The 12,110-nt window shown below is 34.8% G+C and overlaps 1 protein-coding gene across 1 annotated transcript in view; it reads right to left on the minus strand.

Moving 5' to 3' along the window:
- The window catches only part of SMC1 (structural maintenance of chromosomes 1), a 33,179-nt gene extending 22,249 nt beyond the window's left edge, over window positions 1-10,930 (minus strand). The window contains exons 1-8 of the mRNA XM_090108547.1: window positions 10,700-10,930; window positions 10,022-10,142; window positions 9,161-9,260; window positions 8,291-8,439; window positions 5,961-6,129; window positions 4,938-5,150; window positions 4,116-4,255; window positions 2,665-2,773 (exon numbers count right to left, since the gene is read on the minus strand). Coding sequence (XP_089964673.1) covers window positions 2,665-2,773; window positions 4,116-4,255; window positions 4,938-5,150; window positions 5,961-6,129; window positions 8,291-8,439; window positions 9,161-9,260; window positions 10,022-10,142; window positions 10,700-10,811 — 1,113 coding nt within the window. The 5' untranslated portion in view covers window positions 10,812-10,930. The remainder of the gene's footprint in view (window positions 1-2,664; window positions 2,774-4,115; window positions 4,256-4,937; window positions 5,151-5,960; window positions 6,130-8,290; window positions 8,440-9,160; window positions 9,261-10,021; window positions 10,143-10,699) is intronic.
- Between the last annotated feature and the right edge of the window lie 1,180 nt (window positions 10,931-12,110).

Genomic DNA, 12,110 nt, shown 5'->3' on the forward strand with positions numbered 1-12,110 from the left:
CACTTAACAGAGCGACTAACACGTATAACACGCTTGACAGAGTGACTAACACGTATAACACGCTTTATAGAGTGACTTACACGTATAACACACTTAACAGAGCGACTAACACGTATAACACGCTTTATAGAGTGACTAACACGTATAACACACTTAACAGAGCGACTAACACGTATAACACGCTTTATAGAGAGTGACTTACACGTATAACACACTTTACAGAGCGGCTTACACGTGTAACACGCTTAACAGAGTGGCTAACAAGTGTAACACGCTTTACAGAGTGGCTAACACATGTAACACGCTTTGTAGAGTGGCTAACACGTATAACACGCTTTTTAGAGTGGCTAACACGTATAGCACGCTTTATAGAGTGACTAACACGTATAACACACTTAACAGAGCGACTAACACGTAAAACACGATTAACAGAGCGAATTACACGTATAACACGCTTTGTAGAGTGGCTAACACGTATAACACGCTTTGTAGAGTGACTTAAACGTATAACACACTTAACAGAGCGACTAACACGTATAACACGCTTTACAGAGTGACTAACACGTATAACACGCTTTATAGAGTGACTTACACGTATAACACACTTAACAGAGCGACTAACACGTATAACACGCTTTATAGAGTGACTTACACGTATAACACACTTAACAGAGCGACTAACACGTATAACACGCTTTATAGAGTGACTAACACGTATAACACACTTAACAGAGCGACTAACACGTATAACACGCTTTATAGAGAGTGACTTACACGTATAACACACTTTACAGAGCGGCTTACACGTGTAACACGCTTAACAGAGTGGCTAACAAGTGTAACACGCTTTACAGAGTGGCTAACACATGTAACACGCTTTGTAGAGTGGCTAACACGTATAACACGCTTTTTAGAGTGGCTAACACGTATAGCACGCTTTATAGAGTGACTTACACGTATAACACACTTAACAGAGCGACTAACACGTAAAACACGATTAACAGAGCGAATTACACGTATAACACGCTTTGTAGAGTGGCTAACACGTATAACACGCTTTGTAGAGTGACTTAAACGTATAACACACTTAACAGAGCGACTAACACGTATAACACGCTTTACAGAGTGACTAACACGTATAACACGCTTTATAGAGTGACTTACACGTATAACACACTTAACAGAGCGACTAACACGTATAACACGCTTTATAGAGTGACTTACACGTATAACACACTTAACAGAGCGACTAACACGTATAACACGCTTTACAGAGTGACTAACACGTATAACACGCTTTATAGAGTGACTTACACGTATAACACACTTAACAGAGCGACTAACACGTATAACACGCTTTATAGAGTGACTTACACGTATAACACACTTAACAGAGTGACTAACACGTATAACACGCTTTATAGAGTGACTTACACGTATAACACACTTAACAGAGCGACTAACACGTATAACACGCTTTACAGAGTGACTAACACGTATAACACGCTTTATAGAGTGACTTACACGTATAACACACTTAACAGAGCGACTAACACGTATAACACGCTTTATAGAGTGACTTACACGTATAACACACTTAACAGAGCGACTAACACGTATAACACGCTTTACAGAGTGACTAACACGTATAACACGCTTTAAAGAGTGACTTACACGTATAACACACTTAACAGAGAGACTAACACGTATAACACGCTTTATAGAGTGACTTACACGTATAACACACTTAACAGAGCGACTAACACGTATAACACGCTTTATGGAGTGACTTACACGTATAACACACTTAACAGAGCGACTAACACGTATAAAACGCTTTATAGAGTGACTTACACGTATAACACACTTAACAGAGCGACTAACACGTATAACACGCTTTATAGAGTGACTTACACGTATAACACACTTAACAGAGCGACTAACACGTATAAAACGCTTTATAGAGTGACTTACACGTATAACACACTTAACAGAGCGACTAACACGTATAACACGCTTTATAGAGTGACTTACACGTATAACACACTTAACAGAGCGACTAACACGTATAACACGCTTTATAGAGTGACACGTATAACACACTTAACAGAGCGACTAACACGTATAACACGCTTTATAGAGTGGCTAACACGTATAACCCGCTTTACAGAGCGGCTTTCACGTGTAACACGCTTTACAGAGTGGCTTACACGTGTAATACGCTTTACAGAGTGGCTAAAACGTGTAACACGCTTTACAGAGTGGCTAACACGTGTAACACGCTTTGTAGAGTGGCTAACACGTATAACACGCTTTGTAGAGTGGCTAACACGTATAGCACGCTTTAAAGAGTGACTTACACGTATAACACACTTAACAGAGCGACTAACACGTATAACACGCTTTATAGAGTGACTTACACGTATAACACACTTAACAGAGTGACTAACACGTATAACATTCTTTATAGAGTGACTTACACGTATAACACACTTAACAGAGCGACTAACACGTATAACACGCTTTACAGACCGAATTACACGTATAACACGCTTTGTAGAGTGGCTAACACGTAGAACACGCTTTGTGGAAAATACACAGTGGAAAATACAAACATCTTACACGTGACAAACATACATTCATTACAAGACTATACTTATATACCTGCGCTTCTTCCAAATGCACGTCAGCTCTAGTAGCACTAGTGCCGAGCTGCGTCTGCTCCCAGGTCGCTTTCTGTTCTTCTATTTCGCGTAATTCACCCTCCAGTTTACTGAAATATGTTTAAATTGTACAAATTAGTGTTGATAGACCGTGATTATTATTATTTTTTTAATCTTTATTTTACAAACGAGGGTTTGATGTGATTAATATTAATTAGCTGTTCTCTCGTGGCTGTAACTGCGTGGCGAAAGGAAAGTTCATGAAGTTATGCGTAATTATCAATTTATATGCGTAATTTATACATAGTTTTAAGAATGGTTAATTTATTGAAAACTAGCGACCCGCCCCGGCTTCGCACGGGTGCAATGCTGATACTAAATACACTACAGAAAAACTGTGAACGTTGTATATAAAAACATAGCGGCCCGTTCCGGCTTCGCACGGGTATAAAATATAGCCGGGCGGCCGGCCGGTACCGCCGCAAACGCTACGTCCCGCAATTTTTAAATCTGTAATATCTTCGAAAATATTCACTTAAATCATACGGTGTAAAGGGCCATATAGATCTATATTAAATGAACAATGTATTCAAGGTATTTAATTGGTTAAGGATTAATGCTGTATTGGTTAGAATCGCTTCGAAAATTATCCATTATTTGTCGTAAAAAGTAAATGACAAAAAAAGTTATTGTGGGTTATCCATAAGAGATAGACATATACCATCGCGGACTTTTCTGTAGACCTTTTCAATGTGTATAATACTTAGTACATTATTTTGATAAAACTCGTAGGGTTCAGCCTGCGTTTGCAATGTAAGCGGAAAAAAATATAATTTTTTACGACATCACATTAGAAACCTCAAAAATAACAGTACTTCTCCACTATTTAATGGGGTGTTATTATACATATAAACCTTCCTCTTGAATCACTCTATCTATTAAAAAAAACCGCATCAAAATCCGTTGCGTAGTTTCAAAGATTTAAGCGTACAAAGGGACATAGGGACAGAGAAAGCGACTTTGTTTTATACTATGTAGTGATAGGGAAAAATTATAACCGCATCATACAATTATTACTACCTTCGAATGTTTTGAGTATAATTGTCGGCACGTAACGTTTTTGGCGTTGGGGAAGATTGCGATGTTTTGGAATATTTTTACATGTCGTCACGAAATGGCGCTGAATCGATCCTATTCTTAGTTGAATCACATAGTATAACAATTATGTATTATATTATCCGATAATATTATGCACAATGTTCGTAGTAAGATTTTAAGGAGGCATTTTCATGTATTTTTAGTAAATAATATTTTTTTTTGTTATTATATACGTTTTAATAATGTCTATGTCTCTACATCTTTTACAATAAAGAAAATAAACAATCTGTTCGTAGGTCTGTCTCTATCTTCCAATGAAGAAAATGAAAAATCTGTATGTATGTCTGTCTATACCGTATATCAGCCTGATGAGCCTCATGCGCTTTGCGAGCTTGTTCGAGCGTTTTCACCGCACTTTCTAGTTTCTTCTGCGTGTGCGACACTCGTTCTTTTGCCTTTATGAAGGTGGGACGCTTTTTGGATACTTCTGCTTCCTGTAAAAAACATTTAATAGTTAAATGCAAGAAATTGTAATTTTGGAGATTTTTCTAGTCCGATTTTACTAGAAATTATACATTTAGAAATTAAAGATTTTTAACGGATTTTAAACACGTTTTATTCATTATATTTATGTTGAAGATTGACGCATTTTACTTATTATTTAATTTTTTGCCGTTTAGAACATATTACAGCTGCTACAAGTCAACTGTTTCGATTAAACAATGTTCAATTCTTTATGTCGAGTTCTAAGTATCGAACAACTACTTATTTTATATTTTTCTTACATTAATTATCAATTTATTTATTTATGACACTTCATTGTACATTTATCAGGAATTTAAAATAAATGAATACATAAAATTGGAAAGTGTACAATAGGCGGCTTTATTGCTTAAAAGCATCTCTTCCAGGCAACCATAAAAATAAAGGACATGTAAGACAATGATAAAAAGCGAGGGCGCATCGAAATGATCTATATATCTATTTACAAAAGTAATACATAGTTTTTCTAACCAATATCTACTTACCCGGCATAGTTGATTATTAAATATTTGCTCCCTCAATAAATAACATGCATTCGTAGATAGGAACTTTTTATATACTTTTTATAGATATAAAAAGTATAATATATAATAATTCCTATCTTTTTGTAATAATATAAACAAAAACACATACCACTTCCCGTATATCCTGTTCAATCTTGGCCAGATCTCGCTGCGCAGTGCCAACTGCTTTCTTCTTATCTTTCAACGCCTCTTCTGCTTTCTGCCGCTTCTTCTCTATCTTGGTGAGTTCCGTCTGCTTGTACTGAAGGTCTTCCTCGCAGGACTTGATCTCTTTCTCATTGTGGTAGAGATGGAAGAGTTGGAGCTCAATTTTTTGTTGTTGCTGGAGCAAATTTTAAAGTTAATTCAAGCATTAGCAAAAGGATTTAAATTTCTAATAATATTTGCAAATTAATAATTACAGTGGAATCCGTTTATAATGACATTGAATGCAAATATGAAACACATAATAAACGGACGTCATACAAAACATTTTGTAGAAAATAAACAATGTCCTGTTTTTGTTAGTATTTAATACAGAGAAACAAAATTGAGATGCCTACACATTGAGACTCAAAACAAACAAAAAAAAAAGTATTGTCGGATATCACTTAATTTTCTCACTCAATTTAAGTTAGAATTCATTTCAGTCAGTATAACCGGACAATTCATTAAAACTTGGTCACAATAAACGACATGTCCCTATAAACAAAGTCATTTTATCCGACTTTTATTAAGAATTTTATATAAAAACCAAACTTTATTGTGTAATTACGTCATAATAAGCGGTTGGTAGATAAAACTGGAGTCATAATAAAAGGATTCTACTGTATTATATGGAGAACATTCACCAAAAAGGTATCATATTATTTTCATTTATTTCATCTATAGTTTAATAAATTACAATTCATATTTGTTATACACAAAAAAAAGTCGCTCTTCCTTTTGTAGAAGACCACATAATACAATGAAATATGCATTATAATTATATACAATATAAAGAAAGACGGAAAGAAAACATTTATATATGATTTGTTCATACATAAAAAAGTCTATTACTTAATTTATGTCATTTAAAAACAATGTATATATACTATCAGATCAAGCCTCAAGCCTTGGAGCCATTTTTAAATATACAATAATATCTTCATACCAATTCCTCCTTAAGCCTAGTATACTTCTCGGCCTCCTCTTTCTCAAACTTAGCCTCCTTCCGTTCAGCGGCCACTCCCTTTTTCTTTTGATACGAGAACTGTGCTTCTTCGTCTGCGCGATTAACTTCCGCGCGACATAACTCGTATTGCTCTTTTAGTACTCCAGAACTGTAGGGTATAAGTAAATAATAAGTATTAAAAAAAGGAATTGGTTGTTTGTAAAGTAGGTTTACTATCGAGATGTTTACGTGATAACATAATGCAGTGGCAGCGCTCGAGATGAGACGGGAGATCGGTCCGTCTCTCTCTCGTTATACCTGCGATCGCGCTCGTGAGGTTTTGGTGTGACACAAGTTTCTGAATATGTCACTCGACTAAAACGATTTTAAAAACGTTATCATGTTAAAATATGATTGAATTTTGTAGATGGTAGGGAACATCTAATGATAATCAAATACGAAAATTATTGTTCTATGTATGAAAGTTATAAAAAAATATTAAATATTAAATCATGCAAAAATATGTCGAACTAGCGGTCCGCCCCGGCTTCGCCCCTGGTACATATTTACGTTTTCACTACATAAGAACCATCCTCGTACTTCAAGGAATATAATAAAAAAAGAATTATCGAAATTGGTCATCCGTTCACGCGTGATGCCGTGTCAATGGAAAACGGGTTTCATTTTCAATCATGCTGGCAAGGCACCTGTAAACCACCACTGTTACAAGTGTTTATGGACGGTTGTGACCAGAGGCGGCTCGTGACAAAATTTTATGGGTGTTCACTTGAAATAAAACACTGAAAATACATGGTGTAAATCAGTACAATTAATTAAAAATATATATATATATATAGATTCCGGGATTCAGGGATTCCGAAGACTCATCATGCCCCCATAAAGCAATTTGAAATGCACCACAAAATACGACACAATCTATTAACCTTCGTAAAATATGTCTGTTTTCATCGACACGGTCATTGAACTCGCGTATTGACTTTCGGTACGCGGAATCTAGTGCTTTACGAATGTCTTGTCGTCCGATAGACGCCAATTGCAGTTCATTCAACAAATGGTACCGAGATTGTGAATGTTTTTTCATCTTGATTGAAAGATGAGCTAAGTCGTCAACGCCCGTTTCAGTCCAAGCACTCTCACCTCCGCCGGCCGCGCCCGCTTTAAATAAAAGACACGGAAAACAAAATACCTAGTTTGTTGCTTTCATCACAACCACACAACCACGGTGTTTTCACATATTGTTCAGATTTAAACACACGCGTATATGTTTTCGTTTTTGTCGTACATTTTTGCGTAAGATCAAGTTCAGGCCGTGGCGGTCCCTTAGCTTTACATTCAAGCCGAATTTGTAACGTTTTATCACACTTTTTAAATGAACGCCACATTATAATTATTGTTCATTTTAACACTCACAAGTAATACTGATAACTACAGGCTATTTCAACACGTATTTTATAATTTTAATTAGAAAATTGCATGAATCGCGCGCGTGCATTGAAGTTGACTCGAGTGTTTGTTTATATTATAGAAGTGGAAACTGGCAACATCGCGCCGCGCGCGCAATCGCTGTCCTGCCGGGCGGTAAAAACGAACCGGCAACGTTTGCGGGTGCGGCGCTACGAATTTTGCTACTTTTCCATAGAAAATCTTTTGTTTCACGCGCAGCGCCCTGGCAAAACCCTCTCTTTCACTCCTATTGGATTTCGTATTAGGAAATGTACTAAATCTTTTTTCCTTGGAGCGCAATCGTGAGCGCACCGCTTCGCGCGTTACATAATATAGTAGGTATTATACAGGTTTATGTGATGATGGAATGATGGATATATTCATTGGTATTAACATTAGTTTTAAAGATTACGATTGATTTTAAATAGTAATAATTAATGTTAATAATTAAATTAAGGAGTATGATTTTATTATAATTATTTATGGGAGTTCACTGCACCAGCGCTCCTTAGGGCGAGCCGCCTCTGGTTGTGACCACTTAATATCAGGTGGCCCATTCTGACAAAAAAAAGCAGTTTATAAAATGGATTGACACACAGGACACTAACTATGATATTTTTATAATTTACTAGCGGTCCGCCCCGGCTTCGCCCGTGGTATGTTTAAACTATCCTATCTCTCAAGTTGGATTGAATTGCACATGGTGTGCGAATTTTATTATAATCGGTTAAGTGGTTTAGGAGTCCATTAAGGACAAACATTGTGACACGAGATTTATATATAATATTAAGATTTTAACTCCAGAAACTATCATGTTATATTCATTAAATTATCATTCCTTCAGAATCTACGATCATGTCACTCACCCACTAATCTCCTCAAACAAAGCAGTTCTCTCTTTAGGATTTTTCATAGCGATACTCTCTACAGCCCCTTGGAACACCAGGAAGTTCTTTGCCTTAACGTTGATGCCCAGTTTCTCCAACTCAGCTAGATATTGACTTATATTTACTGACTGAAATGATAAACATATATAATGCAAACATGCATTCATTTAAAAAATGTTGTTAAGAGAATTTCTTTATTTCTTCTTTCTTATAGATCTTTATAAGCAGTATAAGTTATGGTATTTTATTCAGTTATAAGTAAGCAGCAAGTATTTATCGCAAAAGCAAAATAATTTGGAAAATCCAAAAGTGCACGCCTCATAATTTTTTTTAATAATTATTTATTAATTATTATTTTTGTTTATTTAATAACAATTAAACCACATCGAATCAGACCCTGAAAAATGAAAGGGTTCTATTCCTGAGCATACTCAAGCGTAAGAGAAAAAAAAAGACTCGATTAGTAAAGTATTTCGGTCGCTATCGTGTTAACAAGAAAAAGGATCCGCACATACAGACACACGGACGTCCAAGACAGAACTTTTTTAAACTGTTTTTTAACTAGTTTAAATAACAAAAATGACATCAAAAATATCATGAACGTTAAAAATAGTGTTTTTTCTTAATATGTGTGTGTATGTATTATCTTACAAGTGCAATGTATGATACATAAAGACATTTTAAGTTTGAAAAATCAGATGTCTTGCGCGAAGTGACAGTAGTACCCACCTCAACGCTTCGCTTATGAGGCGTGCAATAATTTAATGAATTTTCTCTGATCCAGGCCATAAAAAGATATCTTTGGTATCTTTATGTCTTTAATATGAATAGAATAACTGTAAAACAAACCTGTCCATCAATTTTGTGATCTGAAGACTGTCCGATAACAGACCTCTGGAACTGTTTCTCAGTCATATCTTCCAGCACAAATGTTGCTGTTACGGAGGCACTAAAATAATAAAATGTTTTAGATATATTAATTTACTAGATTTCCGCCCGCAGCTTCGCCCGCGTTTTCAAAGAAAAACTTGCTTAGTTCCCGTTCCTGTGGGATTTCCGGGATAAAACCTATCCTATGTGTTAATCCAAGTTACCCTCTATATGTGTGCTAAATTTCATTGTTATCGGTTCAATAGTATTTGCGTGAAGGAGTAACAAACACACGCACATCCTCACCAACTTTCGCATTCTATGAATTTTTAATTAAAGTAGTAATGAGATTGAATGCTTGCCATACAATAAAAACAAATCTGAGGTACCTATTCTTATATTAAACTGTAGCATTATTTATATGAAGCTACTTATATTGTGAAGAAATTGTCTCAAAAAATTAATAATATGGTTGAGAATACATTTTCTACACAAAAAAGAAAAGCTGTGACATTTAATTATGAAAATTTCTATTTCATTGACATCTCTTGGAACTAAAATATTTTTAAAGCCAAAATAACTAATTTATAACTGTAATTATATTATAACTAGCTTTCCGCCCGCGGCTTTGCCCGCGCAGTCAAAGAAAAACCCGCATAGTTCCCGTTCCCGTGGGATTTCCGGGATTGTGTCATTTTCCCGGGATAAAACGTAGCCTATCTCTCAAGTTGGATCGAACTGCACATGGTGTGCGAATTTTATTATAAATGGTTAAGTGGTTTAGGAGTCCATTGAGGGCAAACATTGTGACACGAGATTTATATATTATATTAAGATTACCTTCTGGATACAGGTTTGTTGATAGAAGCTCCATGGATGAGATCACTAAGTCGTTTCACACGCAACAGAGATGTCTTTTCACCCATCACAAAACTAACAGCGTCCATGAAGTTAGATTTTCCTAAAAGTAGATATGAAAGGTTAATTTTATATGATTCTTCTTCTTCTTTTTCAGCCCGGTGTAACCCAAAGTTGGGTATAGGCCTCTTCATGTGCACGCCATTCCTTTCGTGATTAAAAGTGGGTAATTGTCACGTTAAATAGAAGCGTTTTTACAAAAGTGAAAAATGTGCACATTCACCAATACCTCTATGTTCGGACATCACAAGCATTTCATTGCTTCTGTTTATAATATTGCAAATATCATATGTACTCAAGTCAGTTGTAATAAAAATATACAAAGCATTAGATTGGCTATTATATTAGTCTATACAAGGCAGTCATCAAAACTGACGAGAATCAAGTATATTTTATAGATAAACCCTTCTCTATATTAAATACGTGAAATTTAGCATCTTTTAACAATTTTTATAGAAGTCTAAGTAACATATTTTCCAAATGTTACCATGACCTATGTTTAATTCATTAGTGAAATACCTGTTTAAATGATTTAATTGTTATCAATACAGTTTGATAAACTTATAAATTTCGTTATTACATACTCTAAAAGAAAATTACCTGATCCATTGGGACCTACAACAGCAGTGAAAGACTTCAGAGGTCCAATCTGATGATGTCCACTGTAGGACTTGAAGTTTTCCATATCTATATACTTTAAAAACGCCGGCATCTTTACTCCTTTTATGAATATAGCTTTAATTCAAACTAAACACTACTTTTAATTCAAATTCGCGTCATACATGACGCTCGTACAATAACAAATACCCGAAAAATAATGGCGCAAAAGGGAATGTGTAAACGTCAACTGTCAAGTTGTTAACGTCAAATGAGGTTTTTAATGTGGACTTTTCATACTTTCAATGGCTTTGAATACAAGGCGTTTTGGTTAGTAGTTTTAAATTTTGAAATTAACATAAAAATATGAATAGAGTGAAAGTTTTGGTTATAAATACTAGCAACTATAGTGGATTCATTTTAATGGGCAATATTTGACGTCTTAGCTCAATTAAATATCGATTAAAGTGAATTAATCACTATGAGCTTATGTGAATTTTAAATATATTATGTGAATTTTAAAAATCATCAATCAAATCCCTTTCCCATTATAATATTTATTTCGTAAATTTTAGAAGTAAAATAAGACTAGTACAATTTAAAACTGTGCTAAAAAAATGTATATTATCTAGTGTAAACACAAGTGTAACCGTGTACTCTCAAGATCTGTTTTATCATTATCACAACGCGGTTTTTAATTTTGGTGATATTTCTTCACAAGTAATCATGCATTCGATTCTCGATATCAGCTTTCCATTTTTAGAGTAAGATCTCTAGTGATCAAAAAGTAAAAACATTAACTGACGCTTAACATTATAACGACGTTCCGTTCATTAAATCAGTATTTGTTTGTTATGTTTAGTAGAATGGTCTATTAGTATCGTGGTTAAATCAAATCTTAAAATAAAATTTGGAAAATCCAAAATGCACGCCTCACAGCGATTATACTTACAGTATAAAAAAATATAAAAGGAATAATTTTAAAAAACTTTTGAAACTTTCGCGCCATTGTCCAAAAAAAGGTATTATAATAATTTATATATGTATACCTACCATGCCTACCACAGAAAGATAAACAATCAATATATACTTATGTGAGTTTTAGTTTTTGTGGCTTTTGTTAATTAAATTTAAACTACTACGTTGAATTAGAAGACCGTGATCTTCGAAAGGAAATAAATTGAGATCGTAAAGAAGCGTTTCAAAAAATGAATTCGACTACCATTGAGATATACATATTATGGAGACGACACCGCCTACATCACTTATGTTCTGCTCAACATAAGCCATATGGCTTAACTGCACGCTCATTTTTTATTTGTTTTAAAGTGGAACGCATCAAATATGCCTTCGTGTGTGTTACGATATTGCACAAATAATACAAATAATACGGAAAAGTGACTTACATAACTTT

Source organism: Colias eurytheme, chromosome 13 (genome assembly GCF_061535395.1).
Source record: "Colias eurytheme isolate Ceu_HAF_F1 chromosome 13, ilColEury1 Martin Lab GWU primary, whole genome shotgun sequence".
Lineage (NCBI taxonomy): Eukaryota > Metazoa > Arthropoda > Insecta > Lepidoptera > Pieridae > Colias > Colias eurytheme.